Source organism: Triplophysa rosa, linkage group LG4, assembly GCF_024868665.1.
Source record: "Triplophysa rosa linkage group LG4, Trosa_1v2, whole genome shotgun sequence".
NCBI lineage: Eukaryota > Metazoa > Chordata > Actinopteri > Cypriniformes > Nemacheilidae > Triplophysa > Triplophysa rosa.
In genome coordinates, this window is record NC_079893.1 from 19,628,866 (window position 1) to 19,648,644 (window position 19,779).

Genomic DNA, 19,779 nt, shown 5'->3' on the forward strand with positions numbered 1-19,779 from the left:
CTACAGGGCCTAACACCTTATTGTGGTTGTGTTTGTCATTTTGAATTATTACGTTCTAGTTACCAGGTATATACGTATCTTTAGCCTCCAATTTGTTTTCTTTTAAATATCAAATCAAAGTGTACAAAACAAATAAACTGATTTAGTACATATCTTTACAATTCATTTTCAGCCTTTTTTGTCATTTGAATTTAATCTTGAATCAAGAATTTACATGAATGTTATGCCACTTTACGTTTTCAATTAATCCCACATTGAACTAGGTCTATACATGTAATTTTTAATCCATAACATATTAGATATGGAAAGACAGAGTGTGTCAGCATAACCATTTACTGAAAAGTACCTATTTTTTTCAACAGATCTACAAACCTCTATATTTACCCGTAAAAGTTCACTTGGGATCCTGTGGATGCCGCTTTCTGATTATCTCTCATACCTAGTTTTTCCTCAACAGCCTTACAACTGCTGTTATTCTTAAACTTTGTTTCACACATTATCCCATAGTATTTTGAATTTGTAATTCAAGCACCATTTAATGCTTCTTAATCCTCTTATTTGCACAAACCACCATTTTAATGGTTTGAGATAACAAAACAGTATCTGAATGCACTTACTAAACAGGTTTATAGGAATATGGTTTGTGCATGAAAGATCAGAAAGACCCCTGCTCCTTTATAACACCTATTCAACTATAGTTTGCTCTTACCATGTCACCCAACAGTTATACAGTCAAACAATGCCAAGCATATATTGAGGTTGCTTGTTTATTATGCAACACACAATTATGAACAGTTAACTCAGGCAACAATTTTAATTAGCCAGCAGCTTGACTTTATTTTCACAAATGGTGCCAAGAAATCCTATACAATCCTGTGATTCAATGGGAAGGGGGAGGGAGAATACAACTGTACATCTGCTGAAACAAGAAGCTGACATGCAGAGCAGATGAGAAGCCAGCAGTCAACTTCAACTCCGAGATGACCGAATAAAAGAAAACCCTGAAATAATTCAGTTTTTAACCACAATATTTTCACACTGTGGTTTGTCTTGCTAAAAGTCCTGTTTTTAGTTTCGTGAAGGGACCATCACATCTTCTCCGCGTGAACGGACGTCAATCAAAAAATGAAAACAGCGGCCTCGTGAAGTTAAAAGAGCCTCTGGTCCTGATGGAAAGGATGAGGGGAATGACTGGTTTAATCCACGGGCCCAATCCACAGAGCAGAGGCCGAAAACACTTGGTAAATTTACTATAAAGAGAAAGAGAAGAAAAACATGCTTAAAAACAAACTGAAAATGACTTAATACCATTAAAATCCTTTTAGGACAAAACCCATTTGATTGCATACCAACAGTAAGTCACACAATTATAAAAGACATTTAGGTCCAATCCCAATTCTACCACTTACCCCTACACTTTCCCCTACCCCTCCGTTTGGCGTGTTCACGTGAAGGGGTAGGGGTGTCTCAATTCTCTTTTGGTTGGAGGGGTAGGGGTAAGGGCCAGATAGCCCTTCAAACTAAGATTTTTCGGGACCTCACTTCAAACGAAGGGCTAAGAGAAATTTCCAACATGGCTGCTCACTCGAGCAAGCAGGCCCATAAATGCAAGTAATTTTTGCCATTAATAAGGATTTTTATAACAATTTTTCATTTTACATTCAATCTTGTGTTTGTATTTATGGTGATGTTCTTTTAACGTTTGCAGAAAAAAGTGTAGTAGTGGTGTCCCATTTATTAGCGGAAAATTTGTAGCCCTTCCCCTTGAAACAAAGTGACAAGAAAATAGAATTGGGATTGGGCCTTAACCTCATGATTTCAATTAAAGGGGGCATTCTTTTGCAGTTTTTGAGGCTTTGATTATGTTTTTTGGGTGTTTAACAATGGATGGTCATGTTTCTAATTTAAAAAACGCTTTATATTTCAAGTCTATTGTTCAACGATGTCCCTCTTCTCACTAAAACAACTGGATTTCTTCCAGTCTATATAAAATCCCTCCTTCAGAAACGCTCTGATTGGTAAAGCTGACCAGGTCTGTCGTGATTGGTTTCCCACTTGTGTCTGAAGATGTCCCACCCATACCATATCAGTGAGCTTACGCTTCTCAGGCTGTTGTGATTGGTTGGTCCCACTCTCAGTGCACGTGTATTCATAAGCTTTGGCTTTTAGCAATAAACATTAAAGAGTACATTCCTCGAGATCATAAAAAATACATTTCATGAAGTGTTTAATTTTGCCGTGTTTGAATGTAAGCAATCTGCCAAGTTGTAAATCCGAAGGTGAACGAATAACAAAGTTATTAGCTTATAAAAAAGGTAATCGACTCTGAATCACGCGAACAAGCCATGACCTGTCCGAATCTTTAACCACAATGTACCTACGTCACTAGAAAAATCCCCGCCTACTGACTGCGAAAACTTAACCCTCTCCTCCCCAAACACTGTACTAGCTCGTTCGTGACGTGTGCATCATGTCTAAGAGAAGCTGTGTTCTATGTAGTGAAACTAAGTCAGTCTTATTTTCACTACCAAAGGAAGAACTTCTGAGGAAAAAATGGTTACTATTTATTTTTCAAACGACACCAAAGGAGTATAAACCGAACGTTTTACTTTGCGCGCGTCATTTTACCGAAGATTGCTTCATCAATCTTGGCGCCTTTACTGCAGGATACATTAAACGTCTTTCCTTAAAAGATGTTGCAATACCAACTTTATTTGGACCTGTAAGCTCCACCGAATCACAACCTGTAAGTGTGACTCTTTATTTTTGTCTTTACTTAAAATTAAATTTGTGTGACGTTATCTCATGTCTGTGTTTAGCTAACGTTACCGTTATTTTTGGGGTTGTTACTGTTTGTTTACCTAACGTTAGCTATAAACTCGTTGCGCTAATGTAAGTGTTCAACCATATTAACTCGCAAAGTCTTTATTTCAAGAACTGCGTGGTGTACTATAGTTATAATAACATCTGAAGATACGAACACCGTACACTGTATGCCGTGATAACTAACTGTTACAAGAGAAGTGTCTAAAACAGTCCTTTTTCTTACTGGCATCTGTATAAGGATTAAAGAATGATTCGTCAGACTCGGGCTCGAACTGGTAAGGTAAAATCGACGCCATCTCTCTCTATACACTGTTAATATCCAACCACCTGCAAACCGTAATACAGCAGTAATGATAGGCGGTCCATTTGCGACACATGCTGAACGCGTTTGACCAATCACAGCAGACTAGACCATTTGACCAATCACAGCAGACTAGACCATCTGACCAATCACAGCAGACTACACTATCTGACCAATCAGATCAGACTACGCTGGCGGAAAGGCGGAGATTACACAGATGAATCGCGGAACGAATCATTTGAGAGTCAGTCAAGAAGTAAGGTAATAAAAACTGCTTATTATTACGAAATAATAGTATTTTTACATCATGTATGTACATAAACTTGTTGTCGGACACTCCATAAACCAAAATAAGCCCTTAAAAATATTGAGGAATGTACTCTTTAACAATGGCGTCAACTTCACTTCATCAGTTAAAAACATGCGGATCGATTGAAGTGTAACGGAGGTCTGCTAGTGCATGTGCAAACATCAATCTTTGTTAGAGATCGTAATTTTTTCCTACTATGTCGAGGGAAATGACACCGGACCAATTTGCGTCAGACCGGTTATATTAACACTAATAACATAAGTGTTAGTTTTACCTTTTTATATTGAACCCGAGTTGGATAATAAAACAAGTAGATTGACTAGGAGACATTTGCAAGCAGGACTTCAAAGGACGTTTCATAGAAGTATTTTAGAGGTATGCGCAAACACACACACATATCAGTGTGTTACACAGAACAGCTTTCACAGCCGATGTTAAAGTCATGGAAGCTGTTATTTGACCGTTGGTTATCTTAGAATGCATGTAGTGGAATTCTTATTACCAGCTGTAGGACTGCGATGAAAGTGAAAGGAATTAAGCGCGCAGCTCAGTCAAATGTTTACAATCTCTGATAACCAAACACTACTCCAGCGGCTCTTCCTCTTCTCTAAGGAAGGCCTCGCCCCTTTTTTTGGCGTATTCCTGTGGGCGGAGGTTATTTAAAAACTCGTAATAGTGACATCATGTACCCCTTAGGGATGGGCGATATGGCCCTAAAACTATCACGATAATACCTGGTATTTGTTGCGATAACGATAAAAATGACAATATATCCATAACGCCATCCACCGCTGTTTTTTGCGTCAAATGATAGTAGCTGCATGTAGTCTAGACCCTCAGAAAAACAAATATTATCAAAAAGTAAAACTTACCCCAAATCAAACAGCTCCTAAAATATACCTACAGTATTTTTGTAAATATAAAATATAATAGTGAGATTTGACTTCAAAAGGTTGTAGTAAAGAAAAATTAAATTAACTAAAGCTCAATAAACACATCATGTCATACCTAAAACTGTATATATTCTATTGTTGGGTGGAAACGATCGATCGCATCACGCTGTCAATCACTCTCTCTTGAACTGTGTGAACCTTCTCTTCTCACAGCAACATACACTGAATCTGTCTATGACTCGCGCTACAGAAAGAGAACAGAAAAATGCGGATAAAAGAAATCTAATTAAATAATCCATGCTTTTATACGCTCATAAACGTATTTAAAATAACGTAATACAAACTCACATTTGTACTGTATGTAAACAGGCAGCAGTGCTGTGCACGCTGTGTCGCTATGAAAGCACATGTGGTCGCGAGCTGCGCACGGGACGCTCCGTTCATCCTGTATATAACAGGCAAGAAATCGTATTAAACAATTTGAGCACGCGCGCATAACATCTAACGAATGTTTAAATAAATACTTTTAGCCAAACTAAATGTTGTGGTGTAACGTATTATGACTATCAACGAATACTTAACAAACGAATTAAATAAAACGAAAGTGAAACTAAACATTAACTCGGAAGCATCTACAGTGCCAACCTAAACGAGATTTAGAGCTCGTCTTTTAGTGCAAACTCTTTCTCAGCTTCACGTCCGCCCTCCGCTATACCCGTTTTCGCTTCACATATGAGCTGAGAATGGGTCTCACAAAGAAATACGTCATCAACTAGAATTTATCGTTTATATCGCGGGAAGATGAATTCTTATCGTGTGGGGAATTTCTACCGGTATATCGCAAACGATATAATATCGCCCATCCCTACCCCTTTTCCAGCCATTCTCTGTAGTCCTTGAAAAGTGAATTCTGTTAAAGACAATGGGTCTCATTCACTAATAATTGCGTAGATTTTTCATATTTATACGCACATTCGAACCTCCCACGAAAACTTTCCGTCTAATTCACAACACGTGCGTAAGCACATGAATTTGTTCTTAACCTCGTCCTAATGTTAGTGAATTTGGAGCATTCTAAATGAGCACGAGTTTAGTCATTTGCATAAAACACACCCAGTCCATCTCCATATTAGGCCTTTCCGCCTAACCTTTCCTCTACCACCAGTCGTCACTTAAGTCAAAGTTAGTCCAGGCAACCCCATGTGACACGGTCTACGCTCTTGCAAGTAATTCCAAGTGCACAGTCCTCAAAGTCAGTTCATACATAATAAAACACCTTTTATACAGACACGCAGTTTAAAGAGTTCTCATTAGACGGCTGTAAAAGAGCTGTTACTCAGAGAAACATCGCAGCTCGAGCTATAGTCTAACGCAGCTTTTCTTATTCTTTCACTGTGTATGATGAAATAATTTTAAAATTGAATATACATAAACACATATATACACACACACATACATACATATATATATATATATTTAACTATTATCCTAAGATGAAACATGCATTTTGTCTTCGAGAGAGAGAAAGAGAGAGGGAGAGAGAGAAGGATAGAAAGAGACTGGTGATTTTTGAGTACATGTGCTTTCAACTGTTCCTATCTTTTCTCTTATATTTAGAATAAATTTTAGTATGAAATTTTAGTGAATCATGATTTGTTTGTGAAAGCGTTCGTACGCAGGTTTCACGCAAAAATTTGTGCGTACGCATGCTTAGTGAATGAGACCCAATATCTTGCTTGGCATTGAACTTTGAGCTTAATCATTTTGCAGATATTGTTTATGCTCTAACAGCAATATTACACACTAACTAAAGTTTGAAAACTGGCATCACAGGAAATGGCCGCTTTAAACTTCCACAATGTTTGAATCTGAGATATAAAGTGCAACACAGTAAAATGTTTAACAGTTTATGCTTCTGAAAGCTAATGAAACATGGTGTTCTCCTTAAATTAGTCAATTTGGGCCACCTTTCTGATGACAAAAAGACACAAGGAGGATTACTATTGCATCCTTGTGCAAACCCAAAGGCCACTGATTGTGGCAACGGGTCTATCAGTGGATGCTGCATTCAAAGTACTTCTTAAATGTGTATAAAAATCTGAAGTAATTTAACATTTTTAAAACATGAATAACATTAAAAATGCAGAAACTTACGCATTTCTCAATCTCCAGGCCATCCTTGAAGAAGAGCATGTATGGTGTGACGCCATCCTCACGGAAGTCAAGGAGACCGATGATGCCGTCTGGATTCATGGAGTCGCCAGTGAAAAACTGAAAACAAGTGTTTATAGAAAGAAACTGTTAATCAGATCACGCAGGGTGTCGCTTAAACACATTAACCCCACCTCATACTTTAGTTTTCCATTTAAAATCATACTTTAAATCCCAAACTCAATTTTTTTTATTTTCACACACAACAGAATCTTTTGTCCAGGGGTCGATTGCACCAGCTGGATGTAAAAAAGTTGGGTGTAAGCCCCACGTCCAAAGTAGGGCTGTCACGATTATGAAATTTGATTGACGATTAATTGTCTAATAAATCGTTGCGATTATGGCGATTAATTGTCTGTTTTAGGGCTTTGGCGATTATGACAATTAATTGTCTGATTTTAAGCTTTGACATTTAATTCTCATTCATTTTTGATTCAGCGATTGAAATGACCATATTGTTCTGAATACAAGACTATGTTTTTTTCTTGGAAATACATCGGAAAAAATTGGGTCATCATATATTTAAGGTTTAGGCTTTTACCTGTCAATAATACAATCGCCAAATACTTGTAAATGAAGTAAATTGATCAGGTGTGAATTGAAGACACCATAAAAATACTATCAGTCATAGAAAAGCTTCTAGTCTGTTTTTTTCTCACTTGCAAGACTACAGTAAAATTTTACTTGTGTGTTAATGAAATTTTGGTAGACTGGTTTTCACACTGAGATTTGCTTAAATAATATTAAATTGTACTGCAGGTAATTTGTATATGTTTTTTTTTTTTTAAGTGATTGTGTTGTGGTGGTACATTTTACAAGTATTACCATGCTTTAGTAACAATATATACACTAAAATATGCAATATGCAGATTCACTACAGCTCCCCCTAGTGTCTTCTATAGAGATGTGCGATAATCCGAAATCATCGCGATGAGGTCAAACAATCGCGATGAGACGATTATTTAATAATCGTGACAGCCCTAGTCTAAAGTCTAAAATCTAAAAACTACGACCAGGCGCAGCTACGCTCAGCTTAGACGATGTGCATCCCTGCAGCCACATTCTATCGCATTGAGAGTGACATTCTTAAGGGCTCCGCATACTATATTCGAAATCGAAAAATGACCACCTGTGGCCTGATTTCAAACTAAATCTGGTCCAAACGACAATTCGTTTCACTAGTTCGCAGCAGCAAACCAAACAGAACTCTCTGGGAAAGTTCGTGTTGGCCGGTAAACACCCTCGAGCCACCATTGGTCCATGGCCATTACGTAATAGGTGGGTGTGTTGTTTGTGTGGCCACGTGCGCAGAGGCTATTCGGATACGTCATGTAAACCCCCCGCCTCCAGAAACAAAGGGGTGTTGGATTGTTCAAAAACACTATACCGTCTCTCAACGTTTTCGAGCTTCGTTCTTTGGAAAAAAGAAGATGTCTGTCAAAATATATTCAGTCAATGAAGCAGCTCTCCATTCCTGTCTGTTTCATGTGTAACTGTGGTGATAATTCAATGATTAATTCTAAAAATGCAGTGCTGCTAAAACGAAACCTTCCTGTAAGGGTGGAATGGTTTTAAATGTGTTCAATAGGACCGAGAGTAGGCTATGGAAATCGAAACCATTACAAATAAAATTAAAAATCAACTTTTCTTTAAAGTGTAGTGTGAAATTAGATAAGAGATATTTCAGTTAGTTTCTTTAAATTAGAATATAGAGTTTTAACTCGTCCAGTAGAAAAAAACTTTAACTGCAGCTTATTCTCCATTATTTCATCCCTTTCTATTATACACTGCCTGTCCAAAAAAAGTCACACAGTAATATTTCGTTGGACCGCCTTTAACTTTGATTACGGCAGCATTCGCTGTGGCATCGTTTCGATAAGCTTCTGCAATGTCCAGAATGTCCATTTGTCCCATCCAGAGTTGCATTAATTTTTCACCAAGATCTTGTATTGATTATGGGAGAGTCAGACCTTTAAGTCTTCTCCAGCACATCCCAAAGATTCTCAATGGGGTTAAGGTGTGGACTCTGTGGTGGCCAATCCATGTGTGAAAATGATGTCTCATGCTCCATGAACCACTCTTTCACAATTTGAGCCTGATGAATCCTGGCATTGTCATCTTGGAATATGCCCAAGCCATCAGGGAAGAAAAACTCAATGGATAACCTGGTCATTCAGTATATTCATGTGGTCAGTTGACCTCATTCTTTCAGCACATAACGTTGCTGAACCTAGACCTCCAATCCAATGGGAGGCTCCTACCCATTTAGTTAAATCCAGGTGGTGAATTTTTTTGGATGGGCAGTGTATTTTACCCTAAATAACGTCCCTTAAAACGATATATATCTTCGTGAAATGCAGATAAGATGACAGCGGATTTGGTTCTGTTCATGTAATGTAATGTAAATATAAATTAAAATGAAGCATTCGTTCTTGTGAATTAATTTGAAATAATCCGGTCTCAGGTAATCAATGGCTAAATTAAGTTTCCTGCTTCTCCAATTGTGTAGACATCTCAAATATCTGATAGTTCTTCCTTTCTTCCACTTTTTTTACACAGCACCAAACAGCGCATCCTACTACTGCTCACAAATCTCGCTCATGCTGTGAATGTTCACTTGTCAATGAAGAGCGCTAAAATACACTTTAAAATATATTTTTTTCTGTAGATAACGCAGGCGTGGATTCCGCACTGTGTAGTCTGTACAGACGCAACATTATCTCAATTGTATTACTGGAAAAAATACTGTATTCATTTTTTTTCCACGGAAAAACGTCAAGAATTTACACTGACGCTTACCTCTGACTAGACATAAGATTTAGTCTCAGAGGTACGCTACGCCTTTGTGGTGCAACAGGTATAAATTCTATGCAGGACTTAAGGCGCATTTTACGTCCAGACTTGTCTTACGACCGGGTATACGTACAGCTGGTGCAACCGGCCCCAGGGGTGTTAAGTACTTGATTACTATACTTAAGTATTATTTTGGGGGATGTGTACTTGAGTACAATTTTAACTGAACACTACTATTTACTCCCTACAATTTTATTTAAACTTGAAAAGTACTCGTTACATTTTTGCAGGTCGTTTTCTTACATTGCTACTAACAAACCAAATGAGTTATGGTTAATGAGTAAATGGTTATGCCATTCATTTAAACATACAATGCAATGAGCCAAACATGTTAATTGGTCCTTGGAAATTGATGTCACACCTCATCATTTACCTCAACAGCAGCACCTTGACAAATAATATCTAGGCTATTACTGTAACTCGCGGTAACTTGAAACAGCTGCGAAAGTGCGAGCACCAGCACTTGCCCAGCTAATCGCTGGATCAAGATCACCCATGGCATTTATCCATGGCACTGAGATAAATACTGGAAAAACACTTGAATTATTCTGTTACATACCAGCAGGGGCGGTTCTAGGGTGAGTGGATATCTGGGGCTTAGCCCAGAGACATCCATATACATGTGAGAATCCACAGTATAGTAGACGTAGTATGGCGATCGCGTTCCGGGATCTCCCTCTGTACGGGAGTTTCATGAGAGAAATAATAAAACGGGAAATTCCTGGCCAAAACAGCAGTGTTGGCAGGTATGGATGCGACCCAGCACCCGAAATAATATCAAGACACTTTAACACAGCCTCCATTATTCACGAATGGTGGATAAAACCTTGAAAAAGGATAAACGGCCCTGCCAAATCACAGAGATGCCGATTCGCACGGGACTAACATCACAGGACCTCGGTGTTCGGCAAAATATAGTAGGTAATTTTCGGGGGAATTTTTACTTTACCAGTGTTTCCCATTCATTGACGAGACTATGGCGGCCCGCCATAGACTATTTTGTTCCGCCACAGTCTTAAAACGAGCCGAATTGTTTTTCTTACAACAACATATCTATTTGTAACGTTGAATTCTGCACCGCAGTTTCGTTGTTGTGCCATTGTTCACGGCTAAAAATGCGTCCCCCTCTCTGTTGCTTCAGTGCAATGTGCACAGCACACACACAGACACATACTGTACATACGAACGCATGCTCGCTCGCTACTGTTTCAGCTTTCACGGTTGAAACGCAGACACATGAACTGGCCAGGATTTAAGACATCGCCAAGCCATATGGAATACAACATCGTTTGAGGGAAGTAAAATCTAATGTTTTAGTATTCACTGCAGTTATCCACAGTACAAACATGATTTTATCAGTGTAGAACAAGAGCAAACAGATAGCATTACCTCATGGCGTTAACATCACTATGTTCAGCTTCATCAGCTTCAGCATCATATTATTTCCAGCTAAAATAGCAGTCCGCTTATAGGGACATTTGACATACACCATTTCTGTCGTTTAAAATGAGCAGTGCATCTACACAATGGAGCTGTACGCAGCACGTGCACCCATGACATTTATAATGATTATCTTTTGGTGTTATATCTCTAATATCCGTCCTTATTTAGTGCCAAAAGCACTTCGTTTAACCTTTTCCAAATCGCCAAAATAGTTCCGTTTTGTTTTTAATGGCAAATTATTCATGTTTCATTTCATTTCAACATTAAGTTAATTTAGAAACATGTTTGGAGTATTTTTTTGTTAGTGGCTCACGTGCAGAACGCATTGTTTGATAGCCAAATGTGCTGGAGCACAAATTTGAATTAATGATGTGAATGACACCGTTTAAACTTAAAATAGTTTAGAATAAATAAACAGTTAAAAAGTTCTATTTCGTTTCGTTTCTTTATTAGGTTAGTAGAGTACAGTATATTTGTTTGTTGCTCAGGCACATAACGTAGTTTGATTGCCAACGGCCAATTTTAATGATTTGAATGCGTGAGGGGCATGAGTCTGCTTAAATTCCTCCTTTAGCTTCGGCTGTCGCCGTAAGAAAAATAAATTATACGGGGGCACCACACATGATTACATGCTGCCCTGTGTGTCACCGTGTCCAAAACTTGTCAATATATTTGGTTTGTCGGACATCAAGCAGCGCTGCTCAGACCGATAGGCGTGTACCGCAGGAGAAAGTGTCTGTCATTAATTGCTCTCTTGTAAGGTCTGCGCAACGCGCACAAAGTTGAAAACATAATAAATCACAAACTTAACATTATTCTGTTGTACTGAGAGAGTGTGCGCTTTTCTTATGGGTTAACTCTAAACAGTCGCCGCATCATAATAATGTATGAATGCTCTGGTCCGGATAGTAAAGTGATAGGCCTACTGCCATGCGGGGGAGTGGGACAATGGCACTGTGAAAAAGGCCTGATGCCCGGCCTGAGTTTTAATATATGGTAATATATAAATTAGTTCAACTGTTAAACACTTTTTTGCTTCATTTTTTGATGGCTCATGCTCTACATGTTTTTGACTTTTTTGTTTGTCAACTCTCATTTTACCATGTGTTATCCCCATTTATATCTATGGTGCCAATGATTAAATTACTACTATAGCTATTGTATTCTTATAGATTGAGTCACTGAATTTAGCTCTTAAAATGCGCCAGATTGCAGCATTTACCTTTAAAATATGCTAAATTTTCTTACAGTGAGCATGCCCCCGGACCCCCCTAGAGGAAAATATGTTTAGCCCCCATAGTCCCCAAAAAATTCTGTGGGAAACACTGTTTACAAATTACAGACATGGCTGATTCCCACAGGTTCAAGAACACAGACAACAAAAATTACATCATGCGGACGGCTGGACTATACTCCTAGTACCGCCTCTGCATATCAGTGCATAAATTTGGTCTAATATTACATTTAAATGTTAAGTAGATTGTGTTCGCTGCATGTCCAGCAATATGCGTTTATACATAAAAGAAAATAAGCATTTGTCTTTTCAAACGTTCTATTGAGTTTCAATTTGTTTATCACGTTTTTGTGTTTTCCAGTAAAAATTGTCACGTGATTTCCAGTAAGGGAACATAAGGAGCACTGACACTCCCTGGTTTTTGAGTTGCATTGTGGGAATTTTTAGGAAACAAACGTTTCAGTGCACGGACTTGCGAATGACACAGCCCTTAAAATGGCCAACTATAGCTGATCGAGACACACCCCATCATATCTTAGCAAGTTATTTTCATTTAGTTGTGTTAGTAAGGATTCATACAAGATGAAATGTATCCTCCGTCTCCCACTCAATGTTCATTCACTTAATCTTGGGAGAATGCATGTTTGAACAAGAATCATTTAAATCTTACTTTTACTTTATTAATACTCGAGTATAATTTAATGTAGTACTTTTTTACTTTCACTTATGTACATTTTTGAATACTTTTTACACCCCTGCTTCAGCATTAAATTTCATTTCATTGATCATGACCGCCAAAGGTGTCCACAGTGGGTTTAACAGAAAATTCCCACTACAAGTATAAAAAAATAATGTGTTTACGCAATCTACCTGAAAGTTCTTGACGTTGCCTAAAATTTTCTTGACCTCAGCAGGTGCGTTAGCCATAAAAGGGTCTACCCGGTCAGGTGCCATCTCTTGAAGTTTAGCTTTCACTCTGTCAAAGAAAGCGTAAAAGTATTAGGTGAAAAATAATATCACTAATAAATTTGACAGAGTCTAATAAACAGGATAGCCCACTAAAATGGCATAGTTAAGCTCCCTTTAAGAGATTTACAGTACACAAAGTCTGTTGCAAGGTACAACATAAGGTAAATTAACCGATGGTTGCCTGATTTTTAATTCCGTCAATAATGATTTTTTGTTTACTGGAATGACAGATGACCAACACTTACGCCTTCATGTAGTCCTTGATGTATGCTGTGTAAGACTTCTTGTCATAGGATGTCTCCTGAAGTTTGTGGTTGAGGACAATATCCACACCACTGACCGTTGCAGAATCACAGCCCTCATCCTGGACTTCTGCTGATGCATTGCCACCAATCAGGGTATCATCGATGTCTCCTTCTGACCTGCTGATCATCTAGAGTATCAAAAGCATCAAAAAGGGTAAAACATCTACTCAACACAGGCTGAATCTTAAATTAATGTGATCCTTTTAATGTTAAGTCATATCCAACTGCTTGGGTCACAGAACAGCAATATCTGAAAAACTAAAGAGTCTAAATTGTCAAATTATTTTAAAACTTCAACAACCTATGAAAGCATATTAGACTACTTTATATCTACTGTAAGCGCCAGCAAATCACTGTTTACAGACAAATTTGCTTTATAGAAAGGACGTGCAAGTATTAACAAATAAAAACAATACTGGCTATAGCCCATTATAGACAAATACTCAGTATACGATTTCGTTTCATTGGTCGTAACCGTCAAAGGTGTCCTAAGTTTATCATCATCGTACGTCTATTAATGGGCCATTTGCCTGACTTTATTTAAAAGGCATAATGGTTGGTAAAGAGAGAAGCCATACCTTTCCTTCTACTTCAATCATCATCCCATTCTCGGACTCTTTGATTTTGTAAATGTCGGAAAACATCTCATCCCCTGTGAACAAAGAACACAAGTTAGAGCGAGCGCAAGAACAAAATGACGTTTGGCTTGTACGTTGCACTTCGTCAGTCATATTTAAAAAGCCGAGTGATGATGAGCACACCGAACTGGCCTGAAGTACGAACACGCCCTGTTCAGCTGTAATTTCATCATTTTACAACTGTTTGTGAAATCATCAAGGAACACAACCAGATGGCGGTACAAAATGTTCCGTTTTAGTGGTAAACCAAAGTATATTCACAAAAAAACTCGTTTATTTTCTTTTCACCGACATTGTTCATGTGGTGTTTAAGTGTTGTAACGCACACACGCCACCACAACTTTTAGCTAATAGCATACCGGTCGACCGGCGTTTAAACTATACACTGCTAAACCCACTTAACACCACCTTTAAAGCACAATTTACCTAAAAACTTTCAAAACACGTAACAATTCAGGCGTTTAAATGCCGTGAACTGATCAAGTACACGACAATATAACATAATGCTGACGACAGCAGTATAACAGATTCCTTTATAACTTCACAGCGTGATTAGCCACCAAGCTAACTGCTTTGCTGAAAGTTAGGCCGCAGTAGACCGGGAAAACAAGGCGTTTTAAGACAACTAAGCAGCATCAGACTCCAAAAATATCGGCTGGAACGTAATATTTTGGTGTGTTGCGATTAGTTAGGGATTATTCTTACCGGTGATGATGTCTTTGTAGATGATCATTTTGTTGGATTGTGTTTGGGTCTTTCAGGAGACGTACAGCGCTGGCTGTGACCTGATAACGGACTCAGCTGAAAAGAGCGCCGCGTCGCCGAGGCATGTTATATAAGGGCTGAAAAGACTCGCGCCCTCTTATGGTTATATATGGAAAGTCCCGCAGATATTTTTAAAGGGATACTTCACCCAAAAATGAAAATTCTATCATCATTCGAGTTGTTCCAAATCTGTATACATTTCTTTGTTCTGTTGAACACAGAGAAACTGAGTTGGAAGAATGCTTATAACCACACATCTTGCCCCCTTTGACTCCCATAGTAGGAAAAATTACTTTATCATTTTTTTGGTTCTGTTGAACTCAGAAGACATTTCGAAGAATGTAGGACAGCAAACAGTTCTGGGGCACTTTTGACTGCCATTGTATTTTTTTCCTACTATGGTAGTCAATGGGGGGAAATATGTCCCCAGATAGCAAAAGGCATCTGGCCCAGACCATTCATAAATTCTGGGCCAGTTGTGTAATGGAATTGGGCTGGTGTCTTTTGGCACAATGGGCCAATAGCGGCACAGATCCGTTTTTATCATCTGGGCCAGCACTGGTCCAACTCCAGACCAGCTCTGGTTTTTCTATAGTGTTTCGGTCCAGATACGGAACAGAGCTGGTCTGGAGCTGGCCCGGAGCTGTCCCGGAGCTGGCCCAGTGCTGGTTCAGATGAGAAAAACAGATCCGTGCAGCTATTGGCCTGTTGTGATAAAAGTATATAGAAAATTGTTGTACTTAAAATATTCACAGTAAAACACCACCTCATAATTCAGTGTTATCCACTACTTCAATGTAAACGTACATTCATATAAAAATTGGACATTACAGTAAATTGATTTATTCCACGGCTTCATCTGTTGATCCATCTGTCATTTATTTAGCATGTTAAAGAAATTACATTAATATACAAAACAACACAAAAAACAGTGGCATTGTCCATTTCATCTTTCAGTTGGATAGTTTCTGCACAAAAAGTCAAATAAATTAAACACTCATGTCTCTAGTATTCACTAAGCTTATAATGAGAAAAATTGGAAACTGTTTTAGCAATGTTCCAATGATATGTAAATTGTCAGTCTATTTCATTCTAATAAAATGTAATAAAACAATACATTCATATTTATGGTATACCATTTACAAAAACCTTGCCGTGCAAACTGTAAATAAAAACCTAATGCAATGATTTGCAAACTATTCCAATCCCATCCATCCATCCAAACATACGTGTGGTCCAGAGTTTAAATATACCTTACAGAATCTGGAAACTGTTAACCTGTTAACCGTCACTTTGAGCATACACATGAAAATGCACATATCTAGCGTTCATGATTTATAACCATTTTTGTTTGGAGTACAGACCTAAGGTTGGTCTTGTTTGAAAGAAGACATTTTGCAGATTATTGCCGAAGTGGAATCACTTAAATAAAAATGTAAGTTTAATTTGATGGTTATGAATATATAAAAAAATTAATATATATTTATAAATATATATTTATGTAAAAAAATTGTTTCAGCGAAAAAATGCTAGAAATCCAAAGCCAAACGTGTAACCAAGTTGTGTTTTGAATTTGAGCTTGAAATGAAAAAAATGACATCTGATGTAACACTTTTAACTGCTGTACCGAAAATGTCCACTTGGGGGACATGAATGCGTCAATGGTAATTCCTAAACACCACAACACATACCAATAATTGTTTTCCCTTTTTTACTTTCTCATGCACAAACTCAATGAATAAAACAAAAATGTATAATAAAAGGAACATATAAATAGGAAAAAAAACAAAAATAATATCAGAAAACTGAAACATATTAGAAATATAAGACTACTTACAACCAGGGCTGGGCAAAAATACATCAAAATGTATTTTAAAATAAAATACCAAATACCTTACTTTTAAGTGTATCAAAATAAACTACAAAATACAGCGGCTACACCATGTATCAAAATAAACTACTGTATTTTTGTATTTTAAAAATACTACAAAATACTTTTACAAGGAAGCTTGAAATTTCTTCACAAACACTCCATCAATTGGCCTATTTGATCTATCCCTTCACAGCTACACTGATTCTGTGGATTAAGTAAACAATGTTTGATAGCAAAAGCTTTTCACTGCCCAAGTCATGCAATAAATCTGACATATGCAACTAGCAGATAAAATATTCACATACGCCTGGCTGTGATCTCCCAGATGAAGGTTAGTTTTAAAGTTACATAAAGTTTAATGTTTCACAGTTTGAAAATTACTTGTAATTGTATCCTAATTTAGTTACTTGGTGTTTGGTAACAAAGGGCCTTCTGTGCATCAGCAATGACAAACAAGTCATTCATAAGAAGACAACTGATGGCACCTGTATTCATAGCAACTAGTTTCTCATTAATTAATCATTTGATTTTTAATCATAAATAATAATCAACACATAATAATATATTATGTGACAGGCAGCTGTCATACAATGCAAAATCATGCTCCTATTAAACAGCAACTTGAATAAAGGTACAATATCCAACAAGCATACTTATTCAGCAAATATTTATGTATCAATCATTGTAGCAAAACATATTTTAAATGTAGCCAGAAATATTATCAAGACGTATCAACAGAACTTCTCAAGGAGTATCAATACAATTCCAACCATACAACAGAGAATACAACAGAGCAGGTATTCCAAAACATTTAACAAGGTCTAACAGAAACAAATTCAATTTATGTGAATGTGGGTAAGAGAGTAAGTTTGTAATTGTGTGTGTGTAGCCTGTGAACTACATAGCAGAATCTCTTAGCTATCTAGCTGATGCCTTTAAGCACAACAAGTTTTTCAAAAAGTGTAGCATTTATGCTTCTTCGATGAGGCCGGTTGATTAGTCCAGCAAAGGAAAATGAACGCTCTACTGGAGCTGAGGATGGGATGATCGTGTTAAACCTAAATTATAAAATTATAGCAATTTATGCAATAGATAGATAGAAATCTTGCAGCCTGCACGTTTCCTATCTTGACCACCTAATTCTTCCAATTATCTGTTCCGCTCTCAACACAAGTCCGGGCAAACCACCAGGCACCAATCAGAGGCAGCATTTTTATGATGTCATCACGTAGACTTCTTACAAAGTATTTTGCAGTATTTTGAAACTACAAGAATACAAACACTGAAGTATTTTGATAAAAAATACGAAGCCATTTTCATCAATCCAATCAAATACAAATTACAAAATACTATTTTGTATTTAAAGCGGCAACGAGTAACTTTTTGACCTTAAAATAATGTCTCTAAAATTATTTTACTCGTAGGACAACTTTTAACTGGACGAATTTTACTGCCGTTGCTACCTAAGCAGCCTCCTATCGGCTGAAATTGGACTTGTAACTTTGGTGTTCGGGCTGGTACAAGCCCCGCCTATCCCCTGCTTTATGGCATACATCACGTTTTAGTCGTAGCCTGGGAGAAGTTGGCCAACAGCAGAGCTAACAGTAAGACGAAACTATCCAAAACATCACCATGGCAGAGCCAGCCAAAAAAACAAAGAGGGTTTTGTCAGAGGAAGCAAAGAAACGAAAGCGAGAGAGTGATCGGACACGAGGCCGGTCATGAATCAATATCGGACGGGCTTACACTCGGTGGCGCGAGCAGCAAGAGGCAACGGGTTGCAAAACGGATGCAGATTTGTAAGTGTTATTTGTACATTTTTTGTTACTGTCCTGTACTTTTGAATGTATTTGTCATTAGTCTGTGTCATTGGCGCAACACCGGTTTGCACTTTATAAGCGTAAGGTAGCTGAGAGATAATATATGGTTGCCGGTGTTGATAGTTAGCATGTTGTCGTGTCTCGTCATGAATGTGTGTAGTGCTTGTAAATAAAGACTAAAAAATCACACTAAACGTGTTGTGGTAAAAAGTAGCAGATTATTTTGTTCAGACCAGTAAACCACGCAAATGTTGAACAGTTCAATCGTTGATTAGGCTAATGTTGTCGTTATATATACGTACATGCTGTGTGCTGTTTTCATACCGAGTTGACTCTTGTTATAACATATATTACACAAACCACAACGCCTGGTCATGATTGTGTTTAGTGACTTCCGATATAATAACAAAAGAAAAGTACTATAGGTTACAAAACACATTCAAGTCCATGCGTTGTGTTTCGGGTAAATACAAATGTTCCATGTAGCTAGCACGCTCTGTGCTAACTTCTAACAATCAGCTGCTACCCCCGAGTCTACTTTGAGGTTGTAGTATAGCCCTGTAGTACAGCCCATAGTGTTGGCACCCGTGTGGTATGCTATGCTATGATACAACCTTATAAACTTATGACAATGCATGCTGTATAAGCTACTATGGACATTGTTGCATGATACATGATTTTGTGGACAATATTTCATTATATTATACAAATGACACCCTTTGCAAACAATGCTAAGTTACATACACGAGACCAACTACGCAAGCAAAAACAACTAGGCTTACTTACCGTTCTTTGTTGACATTACAGTTTATAATTATGGAGAAACGATACATAAATCTTTGTACTGATATACGAAGAACATATGGTAACACGGACTACTTTACCTGATCGGTGGACATAGTTTGAACGACGTATCTGGGTCCGTCGGCTTAGTAAACAAACTCACATATATTGAGCTGCCAGCGGGAAATCTTTGCGACAGTTTTTACGACACTGCATACAGACAATTCTGCTAAACAACCACATGGGGCAACAGTAAGCAAAAGTTACTCGTTGCCGCTTTAAAATACGTATTTTAAATACATGTATCATAAATACTGTCCAGCCTAGCTTACAACTTTATACTGTCAAACATTGGTCAGATTCTTATTCTAGAGGCTTAGACCTTTCCAAATATATACATTATAGTTTGTAATGATTAGGTTGGAATTTTATTGCAAAATATTGAAATAAACCTCAGTGTTCCACTGGTGGAACAGTGACATTTAGCAGCAAGAATTTGTATGCACACTCCTGTCATAAATTAATCAATTACTGCAGCTACATAATTTATATCGT

General features: G+C 37.7%; 1 protein-coding gene and 2 non-coding genes across 3 annotated transcripts; all 3 read right to left on the minus strand.

Moving 5' to 3' along the window:
- Positions 1–811: 811 nt before the first annotated feature.
- tpt1 (tumor protein, translationally-controlled 1) lies at positions 812–14,812 on the minus strand. Its single transcript, XM_057331878.1, has 6 exons — positions 14,689–14,812; positions 13,924–13,997; positions 13,286–13,473; positions 12,942–13,047; positions 6,485–6,601; positions 812–1,250 (listed from the first exon to the last, which is right to left on the minus strand). Exons 1-6 carry the CDS (start codon positions 14,714–14,716, stop codon positions 1,248–1,250), a joined length of 516 nt encoding a protein of 171 aa, XP_057187861.1. The 5' UTR covers positions 14,717–14,812; the 3' UTR covers positions 812–1,247.
- Positions 6,264–6,395, minus strand: LOC130553735 (small nucleolar RNA SNORA31). Its single transcript, XR_008962899.1, has one exon. It is a non-coding gene; the product is annotated as a small nucleolar RNA SNORA31 (small nucleolar RNA).
- On the minus strand, positions 13,784–13,854 carry LOC130553732 (small nucleolar RNA SNORD58). Its single transcript, XR_008962896.1, has one exon. It is a non-coding gene; the product is annotated as a small nucleolar RNA SNORD58 (small nucleolar RNA).
- Positions 14,813–19,779: the final 4,967 nt, after the last annotated feature.

Coding starts and splice junctions, on each gene's coding strand:
- tpt1 (XM_057331878.1), bottom strand. CDS start 14,716: ATGATCATCTACAAAGACATCATCACCG. Junction 13,998..14,688: donor CTACAAAGACATCATCACCG/GTAAGAATAATC, acceptor CTTTGTTCACAG/GGGATGAGATGTTTTCCGAC. Junction 13,048..13,285: donor ATCAAGGACTACATGAAGGC/GTAAGTGTTGGT, acceptor TTTCTTTGACAG/AGTGAAAGCTAAACTTCAAG.